The sequence below is a fragment of the Anabrus simplex genome, chromosome 2 (genome assembly GCF_040414725.1).
Source record: "Anabrus simplex isolate iqAnaSimp1 chromosome 2, ASM4041472v1, whole genome shotgun sequence".
In the NCBI taxonomy this organism is placed as follows: domain Eukaryota; kingdom Metazoa; phylum Arthropoda; class Insecta; order Orthoptera; family Tettigoniidae; genus Anabrus; species Anabrus simplex.
In genome coordinates this window covers 1204609875-1204637429 of record NC_090266.1, presented here as the reverse complement: position 1 = coordinate 1204637429, position 27555 = coordinate 1204609875, and the positions used below count along the sequence as shown (strand labels likewise).

The window sequence follows — 27555 nt, the reverse complement described above, 5'->3', positions numbered from 1 at the left end:
CAGTCATGGCTACAAAGTGAAGGAAAGAGCTTTCAACTTTAAAACAAAAGCTTGAATTAATTGAAAACTTCAAAACAGGAGAATCAGTAAAGAAATTAGCAAATGAATGTGAGATTGGTGTTCAGACAGTTAAAGACATAAAAATAGCACACAGTAACCCTTAGAATTAACTTTTTAAACCTCAAGAGTGTTTTACCAACAATAGATATAAGTAATTTTTTTATTGACCTATTTTACTGATAAAAGTGGTTGTTAAATGTGGTGTTTGACATTACAGCTCTTTCAAACAGAATTGTATGTTCTATGTAATTAACAGTTTTATTGTGCATTAAAATGCACAAATTCGTATTATCCACTTTTTCAGTCATCCGTACAAATGTGTCCGGTGATTAGCCCGGATAATCGAGAGTTTGCTGTATCTGAAAAATATTTTGCACAATTACAATTAAAGACCATGCAGAAAGAACAGGTTAAGTCAAAGTTTACCAAAAATGAGTTATTAGCATCACTGAATGGTACATTGGGCATGCTTTTGAAGGAATAAAGTTAACTGGCAGAAGTGTGATTAGTCATTGAGATACTGCACTGAGAAGATATGGATTACACAGAAAGAATGAGACAAGTCCTGCTCACACTGCCAGTTTTAACAAAATAATGTGTTTTGTGATGAATGATTATTCACAATGTTTATAAAATTAAAATAATGTAATATATTGTACAATTACTTTCTGTTTGAAGCTCCCTTCACTATTCTTTCCACTTCCCCTTCCTTGTTTTAATTACTGCATCACGTTTCCAAGTTTGTGATGACTCCATAATGAAATATTAATTACATTGGTTTACTAGTTCAGGAATTACAGCAGTTTGTCTCTTAACTGAATGGTCAGCGTTGTGGCCTTTAGTTCAGATGACCCCGTATTCGATTCCTGGTCAGATTGAGGATTTTTATCTTGTCTGGTTAATTCCCCTGGCTAGGAGTGTGTTTGTCCCAATACTCTCCACTTCACACACACACACACACACACACACACACACACACACACACACACACACACACACACACACACACACACACACACACACACACACACGCACACGCGCGCACACACACACACACACACAAAACACGTCATACAACCAAATAGCACAGCAAAAAAGTATTTTGCATGGGGCTGGGATGACACAAAAGTTTGCAATAAAAAAGTATTACTTCATATGGTGGTTTTCTTTTTAGCATCAGGAAGGACATCCGGCTGCAAAGCAAGGCCAAATCCACAGGTAAGACACAGTTCACCAAGTGGAAGAAGAAAATAAGAAGGAGAAGAAATTCCATAATTCCAACAATTTGAATGAAGAGTGAACAAAGTGATATACGATAGGCAGAAAAAATGATAGATAGATAGACATACAAACACAGAGTTTAATTTCCATAGTAATTATATATAAAGTGCATAGATTGCATAACAATTCTACCCCAAAGATGTGTACAATTTTGGAAACAATTTGGGTAGCAGGTGTGGAAGCTACATATTACATTGCAAAGTTAAAAACTGCTCTGCTGAATATGTAATAAAATGGATGTAGCCTGTTCTTACCGTTTGGTCTTCAGTTACAAATCACTTTTTCAACAAGTAATCAGTGAAATGATGATTACATTTACTTGACAGAACAACAGTCTTAAGGAAATCACAGACTTTTTTTTTTGCATGGGGCTGGGATGACACAAAAGTTTGCAAAAAAAGAAAGTATTACTTCATATGGTGGTTGTTTTTTTGCATACAGACATCAAGCGGCTATCATCACTAAGTGAGACCTCAAACTTCCAAAATGTTTTTTCGCATAAATTTTATTTTAGTTAGCAACTTCTAACATTTCAAATAATTTTTCATTTATTTGGTTCTTAAAATACTCACTGCTAAACTACAGTACATCTTTGCATTTGCCAGTACTTGAAGAAATATCTGTGTTTAATTTTAAGAACTTCCCCAGCAGTGATAGATATAGTAGGGTAAGTCTGATGTCTCTGGAAGTGCTAAGGTATAAGAAAATGACTCATCCAGCACTGTTGAAGGTACTGGTTCTGCTGTAGCAGAACTGATAAAGATACCTTTATCATCACTTCTTTTTCTCCTTTTCTGGTTCTGTGTAATGTATATTGATTACTAGAATGTAATAATTACTATAATATAACAACAACTAGAATGTAACAATTATTATGAGTAAAATTATATTTGATAAAAAGTAACAAATACAAGTAAAAATTACTAAAAAAGTATTTGTTACAAGTAATTCAATTACTTTTAATCAATTACCTCCCAAGTCTGGATATCATTATCATAGCCACAGGACCTCCAGTTTTTCATGGAATCTGGATCACAGGAACAACATTTCATTTCACTCAGCTTTAATAACAATTACATCTGCTTCAGGACCGGCCCAGTGCTGGATTACCAAAAATGCTGGCCTATCGGGCGGTACCTCATACTACGATATAGGTTAAGGCATAGAGCGAAAACAGCTGTAATAGAGCGTTTTGTAGTAAAATGTTGATCAGCAGAATCATTAGTTTAATAACACACTCCTCTTTTCAAACGTGTTGTTCCTTATTGCCATTCCATAATAATGTAGGAGTTCATCGATGTTTTTATCTGTAAGTCTTCCTTTAACATTTAGAGTCTTTCCATCTACAAATTCTCTTTTCCTTCTGTCTGCTTCAATTTTTGAAGGCATGTTCCCATCCGTTTTTGAACGTGGCCCATACATTCAATTTTTGAAATCTGTTTTTTTATCATATGGTTGGCTTTCCAGTACTCAGTATAGCACACAGCCTTCTAGGTTGAATATTTCCAGAGATACTGTAGAGTTATTTAAGTAAGTCAATGCATAATAAATGGATTGTATCAGATACATTTGCACTATTAACTTTGAAATAATAAAAAATACACTTCGATTGGTTTCGACAAATAATGCATCAAATTGTTCACGAGAGATCATTATTAAGAAATAATAACATTTAAAAAATCTTGGAAGTGTGCCGGACCATCGGGTGTTCCGGACTCTTGGATGCCGGACTAATGGAATTCTACTGCATGTATGTATGTATGTATGTATGTATGTATGTATGTATGTATGTATGTATGTATGTGTGTATGTATGTATTATCCCCATTAATTTTGGCGTATAATAAACATTCATTTACATGCCCGCAACAAGCAACATAATTTATTTCGTAGTGTGAGAATGGCTAAGTTTTCTTGCTAAGGAGCTGTGTTAATATTCAAGTGGTTTGACAAATTCTCAGCGAGGGTGAAGTATTGATTATTCTACCACCCCTTCGATCGATAACGTCTTATCCTTACTTTCTTACTTGATCTTATTGTACTTCTGCTCTCGTTGTGTCAGCGTGAGCCCAAAGTTACGCTTTGTCTTAGACAAATTAGTGAAGTTTGGACTGGCTCATGCATATTCTAAAAATTTCTTATGTCAGTTGCAGGTATTTTCAACTTGAACATGAAGAGGACCACAGCCTACAGGATATCATAGTCATCTACTTCGAGATGTGTCTTCTACCATCAGGAAGAGCAACGAATTCAGCGTGGAACCTGGACTTTGCTGTCACCATGAATTGCTAATCATGTAGGCAAATTCTAACATCAAGAGGGAGAGCGAGAAGGATGAGCTTCAGCTTGGGAGAGTGAATGCTTCTCCTGAAGATCGAGTTCCACCATAAAATTTGAGTACAATTTTATGTAATCTATCTGTTCATCTAAGTAGAAACTAAATGATCTTCTTCTCTTAGCAAGTATTTCTATTAGGTTTGCATTATTTAGCATATTTTTGGCCTTCCACTTCATTGGGGTCATGGTAGACTAATTACATGTGTGATTGTGAGTTGGGATTCTATTAGAGTAGCAAATTGTAGCTGGTCATCCGAGTATTTTCCATTCTTATGCCATTATTTAAAACGTTTTTTAATAATATTTGACCTCTCGGACAAAAATGGATATAATTAATGGTTTTCACTTCATGAAACATCGTGGGAGATGATTTGAGTAACGTCTCACTTTATCAGCCAACGGCCATAGCCATTTTGAAACACTGGATCCCGTGAGATCTCCGAAGTTAAGCAACATTGGGCGTGGTCAGGAGTTGGATGGGTTGCCACGCGCTGTTGGTGGGGGGTAAGGGAATGGAGGAGCGGACAGGAACTGGCCACCCTACCGCATGTAAACTCCGGCTCAGGAACACCTCTGCGGAGGTTCGGACCTGCCTTCGGGCAGAATAACACTTACCTTACCTCACTTTATCAAATTGTGGTTGAGTTTCATCTGATGCATTATTTGATGATTATTTAGGATTGTGTCATCTGATCTCAGATTAATCCAGATTTTGGTAGTAGATATAATAATCATTGATAATAATAATAATAATAATAATAATAATAATAAATTATGAGATCCTGTTAAACGTGAATTTAAAGGTCATGAGCAATAAATACGTGTAGATTATTCTTGTGGACAATTTATGGAGTGCTCTAATTTTTATTTATTTGCCTGGAATAATGGTAGTCCTACGGGATAATTTATGGAGTTTTGGGAAGCGTGTGTCATGGGAGCACAGCCTTCTGAGATAACTGAATGGATGAAAACCATAACGGGATAAGTAGCATTTTGATCATTCAGAGAAAAAGGCATTTAAACATCTTAACACTCATATAAAGCATGCTATTTGTAGTTATACCACCCTTCACTAGAGCGCAGAATATTACCGCTATCACTTGTATCTCTTTGCTGGTGAAAGGGTACATTCTCCTGGAGTTACATCCTGCACTTAACTCATTTTTTTTTAATGTCACTTATACCGTTATGGTTTCCATTCATTCAATTGTGGAGCGCGTTTGAGTCACATTTCACGTATTTGAGAATAATAATAGATTTATCGGTGCTCATTGTGATGATTATTTTCTACCAGTTCTTCCGATTAAAATATTAAATTTTTCTAGACCGTCATTACAACGCAAATTACAATATTCTTTAAAGTGATTACTCAAATTCAATCACTGGTCATACTTTGACGAGTATGTTTAATTAATACAGGCTCATCTATTTGATCCAATCGACTCTACTTACGATAAATATCCTAAAATAATAATAATGAACCTAGTATTCGCTTATAAATAGTGTACATAAATTAGATGTATCCTCTGTGTGTGTGTGTGTGTGTGTGTGTGTATGTGTGATATGAGTACAGTAGTTAGTAAGATTTTAATATGATATTTTGTGATTCATGTGTTTTAATCAGACCACGTGTTCACCACGGTGGCCCAGATTATTTTGACGTTGCTTTTGTTGGTCAAATTCTTTGATGTGCATAGTGAATTTTTTGATAAATTTAATGATAGGGTTAATTTTTCAATAACTTAAATCTGAAAGTGCATAAGCTCATATAGTTTCATAGCAAAAGCAAGGATTGTAAAATTTTAGGAAGGACTGTAAAATTTGAGGAAGGATTGTAAATTTGAGGAAGGACTGTTAAATTTGAGGAAGGATTGTAAATTTTGAAATAAGTGTAACATAAAATCGAGTGACATCACAAATGATTTCTTTTTATTCATTCATTTAATAATTTTCAAGTAAGAAAATACTGTTTTAAAATTTAACAGTAATTCTAGCCATGTGATAATATAACCAACACTAAATGAACAAAATTAATTATTTTTGAGAGCTTAAATTACTCAATTAATTAATTTAACAGTGTCAGAGTATTATCAGAAGATTTTCACTGATTAAGAAAGTAAAGATAATGTGAAGTGCATTAATGATGTAAAGTTATGATAGAAAAGGTGGAAGTATGTTTAACAGCCACGTGATTTAGTGGAAAGTTTGAATTTAATTTTTGTTAATGATGAATTAAGCAAAGTTCTGCTTTCAAATGTTGTGTAAAGTCAAGATTGAGTTAGGATGAGGTTCAACCTCCTCTTTGTTTTTAGTTTTTAAGCCAATGGAGGGCTAATTTTGGTTTTTATTTTATTTTTACAGAACAAACCCTTGTCAACATGAGTGAAGCTCTAAATAATTTAAATTCTGTAATTCAATCCAAGTCATTAACTCCGTGAGATTTATGTTCTGAAAACAGCAAGAATATTTTGTTTGTGATTAATTTAATGTTTATTGGAATAAATGTCAAGCCTATGGTTTTAAATTTGTTTTTTTCCTTGTCATCAGTCCTTGTTCCTTTAGATGCCTCTAAAATAAAGGCAGCCCGTTAACGAATGATCTACCTCGGGATCTCTTGTGCACAGGCTGAGCTTGTCTGGGAAATGATGCTTGTTGTTTTAAGGGGCCTAACATTGAAGGTCATCGGCCCTGTCTGGGAAATAGGAGGCAGCATGTATGTATGTATGTATGTATGTATGTATGTATGTATGTATGTATGTATGTATGTATGTTGAATCCTCAGGCTGGGTTCTGGCTGGATCCTTAACAGTTCAGCTATCATAGAAAGCAAAACTTCCCTGAGGAAGTGTACTAGAAGTTTTCCTCACTGTGACAGAAGGTCCTATTACAAGTCAGTCTACCAAACCCATCGAAACTGACTTTACAAACCATACAAACCAGACTTCCACACCTTTCATCACAGGGACTGGCTGTATATGGAATGGACTAGTTAATATTGCTAATATCTTGGTCACCTTTTCATTGTCAAAGTAAAAAATCAGACTAAGGTTATGGTTACAGTGGATACATATTTTGACAAACATTTTTTCTGATGGCCATGTCCAAATATTCAAACAATGAAAAAGTTGTGAGATTGTTTTCAGTGAATGACTATTGTCTAGTTGTTGTAAGACCCAGTCGGAACAAGTTTGTCATTCCAGCAAGTTTGATTTTTACGCAATTTTGTGCAATAACATGTCATGGATAATAAAAACTAACTTTAATGTTTGAAAATAAGGGTTTATGGGACATGAAGAACAAGAACACAACAGAGATTTAGTTCATAAGAAGTGGGAAGAAATAAATAAAAATAATGGACAGGAATATTAAATAAATTTGTAATCTGTTCTATGGACATGTGAAGTTTCATATAGTATCAGTGACTTTAGGAGTACAATCAACTGCATACCTAACAATTAATTTCTAACAGATGTTATACAGGGTGGTCAGAAACAATATGAACCAGTATATGAGCGTTCCAGAGCCTCTGTGGCTCAGGTGGCAGCGTGTCGGCCTCTCACCGCTGGATTTCGTGGTTCAAATCCTGGTCACTCCATGTGAGATTTTGCGCTGGACAAAACGGAGGTGGGACAGGTTTTTCTCTGCGTACTCCTGTATCATTTCATTTCATATTTCATTAATCAATCATTGCCCCAGAGGAATGTGACAGGCTTCAGCAGCCGGCACAATTCCTATCCTCACGGCTAGATGGGGCTTCATTCATTCCATTCCTGACCCGGTCGAATGACTTGAAACAGGCTGTGGATTTTAATTTTTTTTCTTCATATGAGCGTTTGAGGATTGGTCACACTGATAAATAATTGAAAATAATTTTAAAAAACCTTAATATCTCCCACCATCATTTTATCAATTACTGAAGTTAGCCAACCACATTGCTTCATGGGCAAATTAAAATCGGCTTTGAGAAGCGGTGTTGTTAAATGTACATGTGGCTTAAAACTGGCTTGAGAGCACCAATCGAAGAAGTTTCATCGTGTAATGTGAGTCCAGTTCCACTGCATGCATGTCACCTGGATGCTTAATGAACATTTCTGTAAATGACCGATCGCCTAGCAGCTACTATTGCCGAGAAATAAGCATCAGACTCAAACACACCATGGGCTTCAGCCAGTGTCACCATAGGGTACCTGCTGTGGCGTGATTCTGTCAGCTCAGTGGTCTGTGTTCAAATTCCTCCCTTGGCAAAGTTTTTCTTTGATTGGTGCTCTCAAGCCAGTCTTTTTTTCTTTTTTTCTTAGTGGCTTTACGTCGCACCAACACAGCTAGGTCTCATGGCGAAGATGGGATAGGAAAGGACTAGGAGTTGGAAGGAAGCGGCCATGGACTTAATTAAGGTACAGCCCCAGCATTTGCCTGGTGTGAAAATGGGAAACCAACAGGCGAGTTGGCCGTGCAGACAGGGGCATGCGGCTGTGAGCTTGCATCCGGGAGATAGTGGGTTTGAATCCCACTGTCGGCAGCCCTGAAGATGGTTTTCCGTGGTTTCCCATTTTCACACCAGGCAAATGCTGGGGCTGTACCTTACTTAAGGCCACGGCCGCTTCCTTCCTACTCCTAGGCCTATCATGGAAAACCATCTTCAGGGCTGCCGACAGAGGGATTAGAATCCACTATCTCCTGGATGCAAGCTCACAGCCGCGTGCCTCTAACCGCACGGCCAACTCGCCCGGTCAAGCCAGTCATAAGCCATGTGCAGATTTAGCAACACTGCCTCACAAAGCCCATTTGAATCAAATAACACAACAGGTTTGACTTTTATTATTTTAGAAATAAGAAGAACATCACACAACCTGGCAGACTCACACAAATTTAATGTCGCAATGGGACTTTTGGATCTGCATTGTTTTTATTTCTGGCCAACATCATTGCAAGATGATTATGCATCTTTAAGCTTGTTAAAAGGGGCAGTAGAGACAAGAATAGAATTTTGTAGTAGTATAAGACACTGACGCCCTAACACTGGATTTTGTGTAAAATGTTTTAACTCAGACTCGCATTCCTTGACAACGGGTACATGGAAAGAAAAATTGTTAGACTGGCATTCCTTGACAACGGGTACATGGAAGGAAAAATTGTAAGACGCTTTTAGTGTTTGGGTAGAACATGTATATCGCCAAGAGCATTTGCTCTAGCTTATGATTATGTTTAATGTTTCAAATGACAGATAAAATAGGAGGCTACCTGTTGCAAAAAAAATTGAAAATTGAAATGTAGTTTTCATCAAATCGCGCTTCAACGTAAGACAAAATTTGTGCTAAATATGTGATGTCACATGCATGGTCTGTTATAAGATGGTGCTGTGTTGAATCACATGCTCAGTTAGATGTTCATTTTCTCAAACATCACTTTAATTTGAATATTATGCCGAGCAACTATCCCAGCACATTGGACAATTCATTTATTGATCTTACATCCACTTGTAATATTACTCCCGAACTCTTAAATTACGTCTCTTATTTCTCATATCACAGACCTACACTACACCAAACCGGGCGAGTTGGCCGTGTGGTTAGGGGTGCATGGCTGTAAGCTCGCATCAGGGAGAGTGGGTTTGAATCCCACTGTCAGCAGCCCTGAAGATGGTTTTCCATGGTTTCCCATTTTCACACCAGGCAAATGCTGGGGCTGTACCTTAATTAAGGCCACGGCCGCTTCCTTCCCATTCCTAGGCTGTTCCTGCCCCATCATCGTCATAAGACCTATCAGTGTCGGTGTGACGCAAAGCAAATAGCAAAGAAAAACACTACACCAAGTTATTACCCACATTCCAATTGTACCATGATGTATTGAATAAAATTTATTATCCACATAATATTTGTCTTTTATTTCAAATATTAAGTGTATGAAACCCTTAAAACTCTGCAGCCATTACAATAGTGACAGCCTATTGCCAAGTTTTAAAATGTATTACAGCAGGCCTATAAGATTTTTAATAACATTAAGCATTCACTACTATGTATTTTAATATGTTCACAATCTTCTGATCTTCCTCCACATCATATTGGAGTTATTCATTTTTTCATTAAGAGAAATGCTATTTGTTCGGGGCGTCGACCTATAGAGATCTTTTGCCCCTACTTTTACCATGTGATATGAACCTGCATGTAGGTGGAATGGAGGAAGTGTAGAGTGTTAAATGTGAGGAAAGGAACGTTAAGGATGACACAAACACCCAGTCCCCAGGCCAGGGACATTAATCATTTACAATTAAAAACCCCTGACCCAGCCAGGAATCGAACCCGGGGCCGCCGGGTGACAGGCGGACACGTTGCCCCCTACACCGCGGGGCCGGACTTGGTGTTACATTACATAAACTTTTAAGTGTGATTTTTCTAACATTAATTTCATGAATGGATGCAGCAACATTTAAGGAATTATATCCTGGAAATATCATTATTAAGAGAAATGTATTTTAGAGCTTTTTTAGATTTTTAACAACACATGTTTACTAATTGCAATTTTCATCTTGGGTCCAAGAATGTAAGATTGCTTTGCAGGTTCTTTTGATTTTTTACAAAAAACAATATATATATGAGTCTCCACCTTATCAATACAAATTTATTTTACATTAAGCTGGTAAATATAGTCAAGACTAGTTTCGACCCCTAGGGGGTCATCCTCAGTTGACATGCATTAAAAATGTATTATTTACAAAAACATCACATGTAGTGGTAAAAGCTTAAATTAATTTGAACTGATCATTAATGTTGGTATGTCTGGTACATTTGGGCTATTGTATGTGTCAATTTTGAGTTTTTAGCACACAGTGTGAAGGTAGTTGATTGACTAGTGTGCATCATCCATGAAGACACATATTATTTTTTATGCTACTACCATCCAATTTTTTTGGGTTATACAATGTAGAATATACATACATTTGTGCAAATCAACAGTGGCAAGTTTAACAATATACATTTAAAGTTGGTTCATAAATTACACAAATTGGCTATTGATTAGTCATATGAAAATGTAGGACATTGGTTTGAACACTTTTTGACTGAAATATCAATGTAACACCTTACTGGCATATATCTTAGATGCTAAAATCAGTTTATAAAGCCTGTTACTCTTGATTGAGTCTTGGAATAACAGGAATAACAGAGTAACAGGCTTTATAAACTGATTTTAGCATCTAAGATATATGCCAGTAAGGTGTTTCAGTCAAAAAGTGTTCAAACCAATGTCCTACATTTTCATATGACTAATCAATAGCCAATTTGTGTAATTTATGAACCAACTTTAAATGTATATTGTTAAACTTGCCACTGTTGATTTGCACAAATGTATGTATATTCTACATTGTATAACCCAAAAAAATTGGATGGTAGTAGCATAAAAAATAATATGTGTCTTCATGGATGATGCACGCTAGTCAATCAACTACCTTCACACTGTGTGCTAAAAACTCAAAATTGACACATACAATAGCCCAAATGTACCAGACATACCAACATTAATGATCGGTTCAAATTAATTTAAGCTTTTACCACTACATGTGATGTTTTTGTAAATAATACATTTTTAATGCATGTCAACTGAGGATGACCCCCTAGGGGTCGAAACTAGTCTTGACTATATTTACCAGCTTAATGTAAAATAAATTTGTATTGATAAGGTGGAGACTCATATATATATTGTTTTTTGTAAAGTAATATCTATCAATACGGAAATAAAACTTATAAACAACAGGTTCTTTTGATGTCGCTCATGAAGAGAATAGTATACATTTCTTGGAACATGTACGATTAATAAATGAAAATCCAGCCTGTTTCCAGTTTTAGCCAGGTCAGGAATCGAATGATTAAAGCCCCCATCAAGGGGTGGGGATAGGAACTGTGCAAGCTTCCGAAGCCCGTCACACTCCTCTGGGGCAATGATTAATAACTGACAGATGAAATGAAACGATACTGGAGAGTGTTGTTGGAATGAAAGATGACAGGGAAATTTGATTACTCGGAAAAAATCCTGTCCCGCCTCCACTTTGTCCAGTACAAATCTCACATGCAGTGACCGGGATTTGAACCACGAAATGCAGTGGTGAGTGGTTGGCATGCTGCTGCATGAGCCTCGGAGGCTTGCACAATTAGCGAACAATGTAGATTAACTATGTTTTAGTGAAAACAATAAATATTGACAGGGCAGATCCATTAATAACCCGTGTTATTTCATTGTCTCAGTCAATACAAAGCATTCATTGCTAAAATAATGGTAAGTTATTAGTGAACATAATTTAATTTTTGCATTTCAATATTATAATACCTGGGAAAGTTACACTAAAAGACCGAGAAAATTGATCGGTAATCCCCCACATTACTGAACCATCCAACGGGGTAATTTTGGATGGTTTAGAGGTTATTTTCATCCAAACACACAAAAGGAATCTTAAATTATATTGTTTAAATTTTGATCACTGAAATAATAGGGTGTAGATATAGCCTAACATTATAGAAGATAGGGATAAATGTTTGCAGTTCATAAAATATGTTTTCTTAAAAAAATTAGTAATTGTGTGTCCAAGGAAGGAACTTGAAGTCGAGTATGACGTTTGTGAGGTAGGTAGTAGCTCCGTTTGGCTCTTGGCTTATACAGCCCACCGTATCATGCTTCAGGCAGTATATATAAGTAATGTGTAAGTAGTGGTTCTAAGTACATCACTGCACTGCACCTGTATGCATCACTTCACTGTGGCTTCAGGATGTATGCATATGTAATGTGCAAGAAACAATTTGAAGTACATTACTGCTCTGCAGCTTCAGGTAGTATGCATGCGTAAGTTGTACGACAATGTTTAACATACTACAAGAAGCGAACATTTTCATACTGGAAAATAATATAATGTATGTGAGCAAAGCCCTAAGTCGTTCAACGTTAAATACTACCTGAGCTATGATTGTCAAATTTTCAACTTCTTTCTTTTATTTTTTGAAATAGGATATTATTTTGATGCCAAATGTATTTAATAACCAGCAGAAGGTATATTTGTAGTTATCTCGCAAACATGCTGTATATCCAAGCAATACAATATCCTAAAATAAAAAATTATACATTAACATGTGTGTACCTGAGGGAAAAAAGTAAAGAGGATCAGAATTCACCCTGGACATCAGGGTGATTTTTGACACACATGTTTTTAAACTGTTGTCCAAAGTTTCAAAGTTGATGAAGTGGTTTTGGACATGAATAGTCTTTTTTAAATTCTGCATTCTTCTTGCTTTAATGTACGGATACTTAAAGTCTTCTAAAAGTGTCAAAAATATGAATAACTGGCTAAAATAAGTGTAATGATAAACTGAATGTAGTTGTTTATTCCTTATTTTTTAAGAAAGTAAATTTTTTTATATAATACATTGAAATTTTAATAGCTATAAACTCCACAGAAATGTTTCTGACAAATTTAAATAATTCCTCTTACAAAAGATACAGTACCAATGCAAAAGAAGTCAAAATAATGAACAAGTATCTACCATGGGCCGGCCCCATGGTGTAGGGGTAGCGTCTCTGCCTCTTACCCGGAGGCCCCGGGTTCGATTCCCGGCCAGGTCAGGGATTTTTACCTGGACCTGAGGGCTGGTTCGAGGTTCACTCAGCCTACGTGATTAGAATTGAGGAGCTATCTGACGGTGAGATAGCGGCCCCGGTCTAGAAAACCAAGAATAACGGCCGAGAGGATTCGTCGTGCTGACCACACTACACCTCGTAATCTGCAGGTCTTCGGGCTGAGCAGCGGTCGCTTGGTAGGCCAAGGCCCTTCAAGGACTGTAGTGCCATGGGGTTTTATCTACCATGGCCTATAAACCTTTAATACATTTTCTCTGAAAATAAATATTCTTCTCATCTTAACTGGAGTTGGAAGTATTTTTGAAACTCATTCTTTGGCTATTGTGTCCTCATCAGGGATCTTAGGAAACACAAACACTCTTCTGCTGTTGTTGTGCGGGTACAAGAATTTGACATCCACGTACGGTACTGTATGTTGAAAAAACATTTGTGCCACCCCAACATACTGCCTCATATATGCTCATTGTTCCCTCGCTTGTAATGATAATCAGCAACTAGGAAAGCCTCTTCTTGCAGTACTCTTTTTTTTGCTATTTGCTTTACGTCACACCAACACACATTGGTCTTATGGCGACGATGGGACAGGAAAGGCCTAGGAATGGGAAGGAAGCGGCCGTGGCCTTAATTACGGTACAGCCCCAGCATTTGCCTGGAGTGAAAATGGGAAACCATGGAATACCATATTCAGGGCTGAGGACAGTGGGATTCGAACCCACTATCTTCTGGATGCGAGCTCACAGCTGCGTGCCCCTGACCGCACGGCCAACTCCCCCAGTACTTGCAATACTAGAACTTCACTAGCTTCCTTGTGTGTTCCATCACTTTCACTACTGCTGCCAGCACTATCGCTTGCTTCTTCACTGCTTTCAACTTGGTGGAAGTTACGACCCAGAACTGACTTCCCAGGAAGAATATTTCATTTGAAGCAGTGGAAAGTAGCAGATTTTGTTATAAGGTAATGTGCTTCCTTGAGAATTTCCTTGCAACTCTCATGCCTGTATCCTGCATTGCTGAATTTTCTCATTATCTGGTAGTTTGATTAACACATGATATGGATCAAAAAGACTCAGGCCTGTGGCATGAAACTTGCTATTTATGTTATCAGCAGAATTTGCTGATATGTTATAATGTCTAGTTCCAGAGAGATGGAAGTACATTCTTATAAATGGTTCTGCAAGTGTACTTCTTCCATGTACCTAATATGGCTTGCTATATTACTTTCGTAGGTCTAGAGAAGCTTGCTCCATTGGTTCGAGAAGGTGGGTGCTGTTCAGAGGAAGGAGAATGAATGTGAGATATTGTTTCTCTCACACTCCAGGATGACCTGCAGATACATGACTTGACAGGTTGTCTTCAATCATCACTGTTGGTCCATTTTGCTGCTTCAAATAAGGTAAAGCAATTATGAAGGACCAGTCTTCAAATATTGGCAGAATGAACCATCCACTATTATTTCTCTTGAAACAGGTTCCTTGTAGACCACCTTCTTGTCACTTGTCACAGAAATGTTTGAATTTGTAAAGAATGCATTGAAGGAGCAATTTCCCAACTCCACTTGCTGCCATCATTATAGAAATCCTAGATTTGGATGAAGCCACCACATTTTTAGCAAGCTTACTTCCTTGTATTACAATTATTATCTGTTGCTTGCTCGGGTCATCTGACATGTTCGTTTCAATGTAGTAGATGATTTTGCTGGTGGGGGCGGGGTGGCTGAAGATTTACTAGCGTGACTTTATGTTGGTGAAATGTGTTTCAACAGCTGCTTTGTTCACTTCTTTGCAAGCTCTTTTAATATTTTCACTTAGGAAAACAGAGAGATCTTCCAAATGCTTGTTGAGAAATAAATGTGCCCATTCTTCTCCTGGTAGATTTTTTGAAAATCTCTTTTCCTCTTGGCCAGACTTATCAAGATAAACTTTCACTAAATACCTAATGACCAATTTAGTGAAAGGAATCCCAATGGGGAGCCCTGATAATACCTCGTTCCTCTTCTTCTCATTTAGAACAGGTTTTTCCCCCAATTTCTTCAGATGTATTTTTTGCACTGAATTTTGTAGTGTGAACCAGGCAAAACATAGAAATTGCATGCATTCCTGTATAATAACTTGCTGCATTGAATAACACATACAGATTTTTCTAATAGTTTTGGGTCATAATTACACCTTGAAGTAGGCCTTTCTTGCTCTGATAATTTATAGACATTGTCCGAAATCACACAAGGTTGTTTTCAATTTTCAATAAAATGTCCATAAAATATTGAAAGACTACTTTTCACTAAGAACACACCAAAGTTCTGCAACAATTGGCTAAGCACTTCAGTCAGCTGATCTCATTAACAACCATGGTTATAATGCACTGCTTCTGGAAACGACAATTGAAAGTATCCTACTTAATAATAATGCATGAAGTATCAACAACGACATTACACACTGAAAAGTGCTCAAGTCATGAAGTCAGCTCATAATGAGAACTGCAAAATGTGGAAAATATACTCTCAAGTTCAAAGCAAAATGAGCACAAATGTGCAAAACAGCAGCGACTCATTGCTATGTAACGAAAGAAGACATATCTAGCATACTCTCAGAGACCACCCAAGAGTCTGAAATTGCACCATTTGATGGTACTTTCCAAACAGTACAGACCATCAGTTGTTAGTGCTACTATTAGCTGCCTTCTTCTGAAGTTCCAATACTGTCAAAAATTTAAGGTTGGCAGGAGGGCTGGTGTGTGGTTAACAGTGTATAAGCAGATCACCACCATTGGGAGGACATGAATTTACTTTCCTTTCCATCATACTCCATATGAAAAGTGTTAACTTTTGTCTAAATACACATTCAATATAACCACCAACCTCTAACGAGAAGTTTGACATTACAGTCAGAAAAATTATTCATCAGAATACACATGCAAAAGTCAGGTTGATAAAAGTTGTTCAAGCCAATATGAGAAGACAAAGTGCACTGCAAACAGAGTGTGTATCGAAGAGATTATTATATAATACTCACAGAATACAAGGTCGTAGTCCGCTGTAACTGTCTGAAGGTAGTTGCCATCTGAACTCCAGTCCATTTGTGTTAGAGGTTGAGATCCACGAATCTTGTTGGATTTCTTGTAGGAGAATCCATCACGGCTCACTCTGAACAAATAGATGCTTCCATTTTGGGAACCAACAGCAATGACATCTCCAGCTGAAATCATGAAAAGACATGTAACCATGTAATATCCCTTGGAGAAGTTTAATATGGTTCATGCAATGTGATCCTGGTGAAGGCTGAGTGAAAGAGCCATGTGCTCTCCTAATGTGAAGTTTCATTCCTAAATTTTTCAGCTTCCTGATGGGGAAATAAAATCATGTTCTTCTGGATGAATAGAGACTGCTTCAGATAAGCAGCCCCACAGTAATACAAAACAAAATAAAAGCACAAACTAGTGAGATGTTAAGCCATTATAGAAAGAAACACGAAAAGTAACACACAATAAGGTTTTGGACTATGACAGGTCAGGAAACAAGAGAAAGATAAGACAAGCACAAGCATGAAAATGCAAAAGGACAAGGACAATATCAACATTTTCACCCCTGACATCTCTGCATAGATGGACACTCCTCTTCAATCCTAGATCTTCTACATTCATCCCTTCTCATCCTCTGATGAGCTTACTTTTACTTCCCAACTTCATTAGAAGGGCAGGCATAAACACTCTCTGAGTCTTGACAGATCTTCAATCTTCATGTGGGAAGTGTAGGATAAGGAGAAAGCAGGATAAACACAGAAAAGGAGAAGAGATGAAGATAAAGCTGAATATGTGTGATGAAAGACTATGAACACAGAACGAATAGCTTACAGAAGGAGAAACAAAGCCCATTGGGTCAAAATACATACCATAATCTGAAGAGCAAACAAGTTGAGAATAAAGTTATGTGTACAGAAATATAGACACATGGACCAAAGTAAAATATTTACAATAAATTTTGAAATGTTGTTCCTCCTGCAAATAATTTGATTATATAGCCAGAAAGTCAGAAATTTGTGAAGTCAGATGTATGACTCATCACTCTGTCCTTTTGAAATATTGGACTAAGGCTAGGCAATTTATTTTTACACATACTTTTAAAATATTTGTGGTGGATGCTTTTGCTTACAGATTTAAAAAAGTTGAACTGTTATGCTATGAGAGGAATAGACAGTTATGTTTATATGAGGGCTGTAAGTAAAGTAGTGGCAACGTAGTCCAGACACTTGCAGGACATTGGGCATACGCAAATAGGATATGGGAGTGGTTGTTGTTGATGTGTAGGGTGCATTCGATTGGCATCCAGTTGGGAATGTTGTTCCTGTGTGGCACTGAAGTGAAGAGTGTTGATTACACTGCTCTAAAGCATGTTCAAAAGATGATCAGCGTTCATCGATTAAAATCGAGGTTGCCCATGGCAACAATGCATCAGAATATTACCAAGGATTACGTGATGCCTGTGGCAAGAATGCATTACCGTATAAAGAGGCTGAACGATTGGTCAAGGCGTTCTGTGCGGGTCGGATTGAGACTGCGGATTTGCACCAGACGGGTCAGCCGTTCATTCCTCAAGATCAGATTGACATTGTGAGTAGTCTCATTTCTGTAGACCATTGATGAACTGTTGGGGAATTATCTGTACAGGTTGGTCTCAGTCATCAAATGGTGTGGCACATACTGACTAAATGTCTTAACATGAGGAAAATGGCATCCCTTTGGGTTCCACACCAACTCACGGACGTACAGAAATGGCACCGGTACACATTGGCTGGCATCCACCTAGATAGATACCACAACAATGGAGACGCATTTCTGCAGCGTATTGTCGCCATTGATGATATGTGGGCACAAGCCTATGAGCCTGAATTAAAGCATTGATCAATTGAATGGCATCACCCAGGTTCGCTAGGTTCACAGAAATTTCAACAGGAACCTATTTGGGTGAAGCATATGCTGATTGTGGCATAAGACTACGAGGATTCTGTTCTTACGCATGCTGTGCCTGAGGGACAAACTGTCAACAATGGCTAATATTGCCGATTTCTCGAGTGTCATCTGAGTCTGTCTATGCAGTACTAAAGTCCACGTTTACTGCAAGACAATCACCCTATCGTGTTGCATGACAAAGTACGTTGTCACATCGCAACAATGTCAAGCTCTTCCTGCAATGATGGTATTGGGAGGTCTTAGAACACCCTCTGTACTCACCAGACATGTGTCTTTGTGATTTCAACCTGTTTCCAAAATTCCACACTATCATCAACAAAGAATGCCTTGCCAACGGTCTCCTACAGAATCCCAACATTTGGCAACAGGTAATTTTGCAGATGAAAATTTTGAAAGAATGTAATGCAATTTTACTTGTTAGTTCATTAAATTACATTCTAATCGATATTGCACTACTTTATTTACAGCCTGTGTATTTTGTAGATCTCGAAGGCGTATCACAGTAGTACCAAAGGAAAATAGGTTAGCCATACTGGGGGACTATGGAATTGAGGGTAGATTATTAAAATCAATCAAAAGCATTTATGTTGACAATTGGGTTGCAGTGAGAATTGATAGTACAGTGAGTTCTTTGTTCAAGGTATTTGCAGGGGTTAGACCAGGCTGTAATTGTTCACCTTTGCTATTTATAGTTTACATGAATCATCTACTGAAAGGTACTGTAAAGTGGCATGGAGGGATTCAGTTAGGTGGAAATGTAGTAAGCAGTTTGGTCTATGCCGACGATTTGATCTTAGTGGCAGATTGTGCTGAAAGTCTTGGAATGTGAAAATAGGTGCAGTGAGTATGATATTTCAAGTATTTAGGAAGTGTGTAGGATGGTGTATAGTAAATGAGATTGAGTCAAGGTCCAGCAAAGCTAATGCAGTGAACTCACAGTTGCTATCATCAGTATTCTGTAAGAATAAAGTCAGCTTCTGGACGAAACTATCTTTACACCGGTCTGTTTTCAGACCAACTTTGCTTTACAGATGTGAAAGCTGGGTAGACTCAGTATATCTTGTTTATAAGCTAGAAGCAAGTGACATGAAAATAGTGAGAAAGAACGCTGGTACAAGCAGGTGGGAACAATGGTAGGAGAGTTCTCAGAGTGAGGAGATAAAAGCTAAGTTAGGAATTAATTCAATTGATGAAGCTGTACACATTAACTAGCTTCGGTGGTCGGGTCACATGAGGTGAACGGAGGAGGGTAGGTTACCTAGGAGAATGATGGACTCGGCCATGGAAAGTAAAAGAAGCAGAGGCACACCAAGACGATGATGGTTAGACGCAGTTTCTAATGATTTAAAGATAAGAGGCCACATAGCTAGTTCAAGTAGACGATCATGGTGGCATTTGTTAAATTCACAGAGGCTTGCAGACTGAATGCTGAAAGGCATAACTGTCTATAATGAATGTATATAATGTATGTATGTATGTATGTATGTATGTGTATGTTTAGTCCTCAGCCCGAAGGCTGGTTGGATCCACAACAGCTCCGCCATCAGCTGTCATAGATGGCCTAGGCATCACTGAAGAGGCATACTAGGCAAATGAGGAGTGAGGTAGTTTCCCGTTGCTTTCCTCACTGAGCCAGAAGTTGCTATTACATATCAGTCTGCCAAGCCCACTGAAATGCATGCAACAACCTACCCTATAAGCAATATTTTCACACCATTCATAGCAGGGACTGGCTGCAGAAGGAATGGCATTACCAGCATCACTCATACCTCAGTCACTTTCATTTTGTCAAAGCCAAGGATAAAGCTGAGACAGATCAATGAAAGTAACAAAATTGCTCTAGCCCATACCAGAAGACATAGTGCACTGTAAACACTAGGTCCTGCCAGGAAAGGCATTATGTACATGTAGGGAACAATATAACATCAAAAATAAGATTGTATGCAGATGATATAATTGTTTATAGGGAAATAAACAACATTGAGGATTGTTCAGAATTACAAAGGGACCTTGAAAGTATCCAACAATGGGTTGAAGAAAATTATATGAAGGTTAATGGAGGCAAATCAACTGTTAGAACTTTTACAAACAGGAGCTTTAAAACTGAATTTGAATGTACTTTGGATGAGGTAGTTATCCCAAAAGATGCCAAGTGCAAATACTTGAAAGTAATTTGCACTGGAAGGGTCATGTTGATGACATTGTTGGGAAAGCATACAGATCGTTACATGTCATAATGAGGCTACTTAAAGGATGCAACAAAGAATTGAGAGGCTTCAGTTGGAAAATAATTATATCAGCAGGACTGACCACAAATATAAAATTAGAAGGAATTTTAGCAGAAGCGATTGGGGTAAATTTTCATTCATTGGGAAGGGTGTGAAGGAGTGGAACAGTTTACCAGGAGTAGTGGTTGATCCTTTTCCAAAATCTGTACAGATATTCAAGAAGAGAATAAACAGCAACAGAGAAAATAAATGAAGTGTTAGAGGGCATTCGACCAGTGCAGGTTATTGTAAATTTAAGAAAAATGTGTTTGAATAAATTAATTCCATCCCCTGGTCTAAGGAGTTTGGACAGCCAAAGTAGGGGACTGCCTGTAGGGGTGAAATACAGTGGGGACTTCGAGGGCCCTGGGACCGCTACGGTAGCTGTGAAGGCCCTTCAGGAACTCTGAAAAGTGGTGGCAAAAGGGGCTCTGGTTAAGACGCAGCAGGTTGTTATGCTATGTAGGTTCCAGAATGGGTAAAAAAAAAAAGTAAATAAGTAAATAAATGCAATGTAAATATTAATCTTATACCAGTTGTATAGTATCATTTGAAGTAATTCCACATACTGTATATCAGTTGACTATATTTGTAAGTAGTACAGGAGATATTATAAGTAGAATTTTGTACACAATATAAATTTATTAAGGATGAGCTGTGTGTTTAATAGAAAACATTGTTAGCATAAATTGTATAATATTGTTTTATAGGAAAATTTTCTTCTCTTGTTAATTTAATATTTAGTGCTTGACAATAATGTATTTTAGTGTACCATTTGCCACCGAGGTAGACACCTCATTTGCAAATAAAGAGATTTTGATTTTGATTTTGATTTGATTTGATGTGTGTATGTATAATTCTTTTAAACTCATAAGATACAAAAGCACAAGATGTAAGGAGTGATGTTCTTTGTGCTTGTTTTACCCATTTGCAGTGTGAAGTTATGAATGTAATTTATATCCATTACCAATACCGAATTCATTTACCTGGATTGTATGCCACGCAATTCAGAGGTGAGCCACACACACGAACAGTGGCCACGGGCTGACCAGATTCAGCATTGAGGACGATAAGATGGCCCTCGGTGCTCCCGGCAGCAAGGGCAACACCAAATGGATGGAAACTCAGTGCCACACACTCGTAGGAAAGCTAATGGTGGATTTCAAATTCACATTAAAAATAGTACAATATAATTAATTTTCAGTAATTTTCTTTATTAATTTATGTAATCAGATATAATATGCTTTTGCTCTATTCTGTCAATGAGGATCTTCAAAGGGTGTGTTGTAACTTTTTCATTAACATAGTGGCTGGGCTGAGTGGCTCAGATCGTAGAACACTGGTTTCCTGAGCCCAAGTCCAGTGGTATTTAAAGGTTAATCATTTTAATTTCATGCGGCTATTTCTAGCTGAGTGCAGCCCTTGTAAGGCAGACCCTCTGATGAGGGTGGGTAGCATCTGCCATGTGTAGGTAACTGCGTGTTATTGTGGTGGAGGATAGTGTTATGTGCGGTGTGTGAGTTTCAGGGATGTTGGGGACAGCACAAAAACCCAGCCTCCAAACCATTGGAATTAACCAGTGAAGGTTAAAATCCTCAACCCAGCAGGGAATTGAACATGGAACCCTCTGAACTGAAGGCCAGGAGCTGACCATTCGGCCAATGAGTCGGACTATTGAAGGTGCCAGCATATCAGCCTTGTGTCGGCAGATTTATTGGCACATAAAAGATCTCCTGTGGGGACAAAATTCTGGCACTTTAGCTTGTCCAAAATCATTAAAACATCATTAATGGGATGTAAATTCAGTAGCATTTGTAATTCATTAACTTATCTTAGTTTACAGTATGTTAATGTTTGGGTCTTCAGTTCACAGACTAGTTTGATGTTCAAAATTACCACAAGTATTTTAAAGATTTCCACAGAAAGAAAAAAAGCATACAAATTAAAGTAAGATAGCACATCGGTGTTTTCATAGGTGATTGTGAATCAATATTTATATTTGACTAATAGGACAAATTTAATAAGCAAGTTCGTTAAGTAGCACCAGTATGGGTTGTGAAGCAGTAGGCTAAGCTTCCATTCAGGTGACAGTGGGTTTGAATCTCACCATTGGCAGTCCTGAATATGGTTTACCATGGTTTTCCATACTCACACCAGGCTAGTGCCAAATACCTTTATTCAGGCTGTCTTTCTCCTTTCCAGTCGTAGCTTGTTCCCATTAGCCATCAATGAAAACTTGCGTGAATGCAACATTAAACTGCTGGGATAAAAAGACATGAATTTTTCTCTACTGTTATTTTACTGAACCACATTATATACAGTGTATATCACAACTATATCAGATGCTCTTTGTGTCATGTTAAGAACTAAGATGTTATCAGATTGGCAGAAAAAGAAAAAATATTTTCAAGAAAATGAGGTTACCTCGTTACTTCTGGGTGCGCAACTCAAATTAACAAACTCGCCGTATTTGCTATGCCAGAGCACTAGCTGCTGAAGTGCTTCAGGATATGAGTGGGAGGGAGGGGAAGTGGGGTGTATGATGGAGGCAGAAATAATGCTATACGCGTATGCACAAGTTTCCTCACTTGACTCGAACAGGGTTGTCCTTGTCTCTAACAGGCAATATCCACAGTTTGTTAATTAAACAGCTATAACTGCACATGCACAGTACAGGAACACATTGTAATTAAGACACACTTGTAAGTTAAGGAATGCACCATATTGTTCCTCCTCTCATCTGTTGGTGGCAGGAACGTTCTATATTATTTAACATGCTCCCATATGCAATGCTACCACCCCACAATTGTGTATTCCTTCACTCACAACATTGTAATACTGAATGAAGAAAACAATATGCCTAGTGATTTGATTATAGTTGATGTTCAATATGCACCCCTCCTACTTCCATACACAGTTCATAATTGCAAGTTATGAATCTCATTCCATATTGACAGTTATCACTTTACAAAAGAAAATATTTATAAAATCCTCCTATCAATACAAGTCAAGTCAACTGTTAGATGAAGCAAAGTCTATACATGCTTCAGCCTAATCTCAAGGCCATCTTCAGTAGTAAAACAATGATTACATAATATACAAACAAATTAAAAATTGTAATGATGTGAAGTGACAGTGATCATGATTAGTGAGTTAAAAACACATTGAGGTACAAAGTCCTCTCATCTAATAGATCTTACTGACTGTTAAATAAAAACACTATGCTGAGGAGTGTAGTGAGACCGTCAATACTATGAATAAAACGTGTATAACATCTGTAATGAGAAAAAAGGAATATATGAGTGGATGAAGAACAAGTTAAAAATGATGTACGAAAAGAAAACTCATATGACTTACTTGTAACTAAAAGTTGTCGTCTCGAATGGAGATGACCTTGTCGGTCTCAAGTCACATTGACAACTAAGCCTGTGTGTGGCTTACTGTGTATCTGTGTCGATGTGGTTGGGAGGGGTAATGGAGGGGGAGGGGCAGGGAGGGAGGGACGTTGTGATTCGCGGAAGGAGGGTGTTGATGGAAGGGCGGGTCTTGTTCTAGAATGTCGGTAGTGAAACTCTTTTTTATTAATGAACTGTTAGCAGATGAGCGGGACAAAGGTTTCCAATAAAATATTTTTCTTTTCGTTGATTTCATTTAAGTTATAGACGGGATTGTTATATTGGTCGATATATATATATATATATATATATATATATATATATATATATAGATATATATATATATATTCTCTAATATATTAAGTAAGGGACCTTTCTGTTCGTAATGCAGGATCTTTAAATCTTGATCAATTGTTGTGTATTTCTGATTTTTCTCTCTACAATGTTCGCTCATGGCTGAGTAGCGATTATACTTTAGGGCATTAAGATGTTCGGAGTATCGTACATTGAAACTGCGGCCTGTTTGCCCAATATACGTTGAAAGGCGTGGTTGGCATTTTAATTTGTATATTCCCGAGTTAGAAAATTTTTTTCTGTTGACAGTATGAGAATGAAAAATCATTTTTGTATTGGTGTGAACGGTCTTGAAAGCTACTTTTAACTCGTGTTTTTTAAAGATTTTTGAAATAGGATATATATTATTATTATTATTAAAGGTAAATGTGGTGAACTTCTCTTTATGGGAAGATTGTTTCTCTAAGGTGGTCTTGGGTATATTTCTAAATTTATTGAGAATTTTATTCACGAAAGCTTTACTGAAACCATTACCTTCAGCTATTGCATAAATGGTATTGATTTCCTTTCTAAAATTCTTACGGGATAAAGGAACATTAAGACCTCTGAAAATCATACTATTGTAAGCTGTCTTATGCTGTGTCCCTGGGTGTAGAGAAGTTTGGTGGATTGTGTTTATTGTGTGAGTGGGCTTCCTGTAAATATTAAAAGAAATGGTTTTATTCTGATTGCGAGTAATAGTTAAATCGAGATAATTAAGGGAATTGTTGTTCTCGGATTCTATCGTAAACTTTATGTGTGGATCCAGGTTATTAAGTAATTCAAGAACGGTGTTGCTGTCAGTAATGTGAGCATCCAGGATAATGAAAGTATCATCCACATACCGAGTCCAATGTTTGATCCCATTAATTTTACCTATAATGTGAGTGTATTCGAGGAAATCTACGTAAATATCAGCGAGGATTCCCGAGGCCGGTGACCCCATAGGAAGCCCCTTCTGTTGGTATATGATGTTATTAAAAGTAAAGAAGCCATTATTTAATGTAAACTTGAGGATCTGAATACACTCTTCTATCTCCCCTATAGTCAATTTACTGAATTTGCCATCTTGCCCTGGGCCTCCTTTTTGCCCTCTTTCCTTCTATCACAACCTCCAACACTTGTTTTGGTATCCTTCCCTCCTCCATCCTCATAACATGTCCTAACCATCTCAATTTCTTCTTCTCCATCCTATCACTCAGTTTTCCTACCCCTACCTCCTTTCTGACCTCAACATTTCTTACTCTGTCTCTCCTTACCTTCCCTACCATTCTCCTCATGAACTTCATCTCACTGGCCTGCATTTTACTCTCATTTCATGCCGGCAAATTCCAAGCCTCATTAATATAAAGTGTATGGTACAGTTTGTACATGTCATAGGAACTTCTTTGTTCAACACTAGGTTCCTTACATTCTCCACTTGTACCCTTCTGCTGAACTTCTTATTCAACCTTGCATCTACCATTATTTCACTTCCCAGATATTTGTTGTGCTATTTAGTGCTAAAATAATTGTAGGGAATTTTTTTAACACAACATTAACTCTGACCATTACATAGAATTAATACTGAAGGAGTTTATTTCTCAACTGACTGAACAGGAAAGGTTGCTCTGATATTTCCAGCAAGACAGGGCTACAACACATACCGCTCGTAATTTAATGAATGCAGTGAGCGATCTCTTCGGGGACATACTAATTAGTGCAGGTTTGTGACCAGCTTGCGCTCGCGTTTTAATGCCTCGTGACTCCTATTTATGGAGCAGTTTGAAAGATACAGTATATAGAAGAACTGAAATGTTGCAATTCGCGCCAAAATTTAGATTCATGAGGCCGAATTGCAGACAGTGAACCAGAATATCATCACACGCTAAAACGCTTGCCTACAGGCTGAGTGAGAGCTCTGTTATGGGGTAAATTTTATTGTTTTTCTACCTTATTCTCAGCCTCATTGTCCACTCATGAACGTTGATGGGTTTTCTACAGGTGTACGGGAATGGTGTGATACCGACTGTTCTCTCGCTGCGTAACTCGCCCTGTAGAAATTGTAATGCAGGTTTTGGCCACAAGACATCCTAGGAGACAGTTGCTGATGATGGACCTTCCCATATGGCTGAAAGGGTAATAATATTGCTTGTTTTATATATCACGCTAACTTTGACAGTTTTTGGAGGCACTGAGGTACCATAATTTTATCCCGCATGAACCCTTATGTGCCAGGAAATCTACCATCATGAGCCTGACATATTTGAACACATTCAAGTACCACCAGACTGAGCCGGAATAGAACCCATCAACCTGATCTCGGAAGGCTAGCGTTCTACCATCTGAGCTAATCAGCTTGGGTAGACTGTTGAAGGAGCTCAAACTGGGTAAGTATACACCGTTACAAAAAAATTAGTGGAGTCAGCGTCAACTTATGAAATTTGTGGGTTAAATTTTGACCTTAGTGAAACTACATTGTTCATTTGCATACATTCTTTACGTAAGTAAATAACTAGAAATGAAAATACTCTCTCAGAATTACCTGAGTTGACCATATTAATTTATTCCTCCTCCATAAGGCAATGTTCTTGTCATGACCTCCAGTTGCAAATAGTTCATCATCTGGATGGACTGCCAGACCCCAAAGCTGCTTAGAATGACCGAACACAACCTGAAAGGCAAAATATCAATTGTGAGTATTAAATTTAAGGAATATCGCTGTAATACACTGACTGACAGAGCAAATGCAACACCAAGAAGGAGTGGTTCGAAAGGGATGAAAGTTGGGGAAAAAACAGAGACGGCACGGACGAATAATTGATGTTTATTTCAAACCGATATGCAGGTTACACAATGCGCACGGCATCGACTCAGTAGGAGGTAGGACCACCGCGAGCGGCGATGCACGCAGAAACACGTCGAGGTACAGAGTCAATAAGAGTGCGGATGGTGTCCTGAGGGATGGTTCTCCATTCTCTGTCAACCATTTGCCACAGTTGGTCGTCCGTACGAGGCTGGGGCAGAGTTTGCAAACGGCGTCCAATGAGATCCCACACGTGTTCGATTGGTGAGAGATCCGGAGAGTACGCTGGCCACGGAAGCATCTGTACACCTCGTAGAGTCTGTTGGGAGATGCGAGCAGTGTGTGGGCGGGCATTATCCTGCTGAAACAGAGCATTGGGCAGCCCCTGAAGGTACGGGAGTGCCACCGGCCGCAGCACATGCTGCACGTAGCGGTGGGCATTTAACGTGTCTTGAATACGCACTAGAGGTGACGTGGAATCATACGCAATAGCGCCCCAAACCATGATGCCGCGTTGT

General features: G+C 37.9%; 1 protein-coding gene across 1 annotated transcript in view; it reads right to left on the bottom strand.

Moving 5' to 3' along the window:
• DCX-EMAP (Doublecortin-domain-containing echinoderm-microtubule-associated protein) overlaps window positions 1–27555 on the bottom strand; it is a 403415-nt gene that overhangs the window by 21375 nt on the left and 354485 nt on the right. The window contains exons 14-16 of the mRNA XM_067140171.2: window positions 26777–26905; window positions 21511–21673; window positions 16304–16486 (exon numbers count right to left, since the gene is read on the bottom strand). Coding sequence (XP_066996272.2) covers window positions 16304–16486; window positions 21511–21673; window positions 26777–26905 — 475 coding nt within the window. The remainder of the gene's footprint in view (window positions 1–16303; window positions 16487–21510; window positions 21674–26776; window positions 26906–27555) is intronic.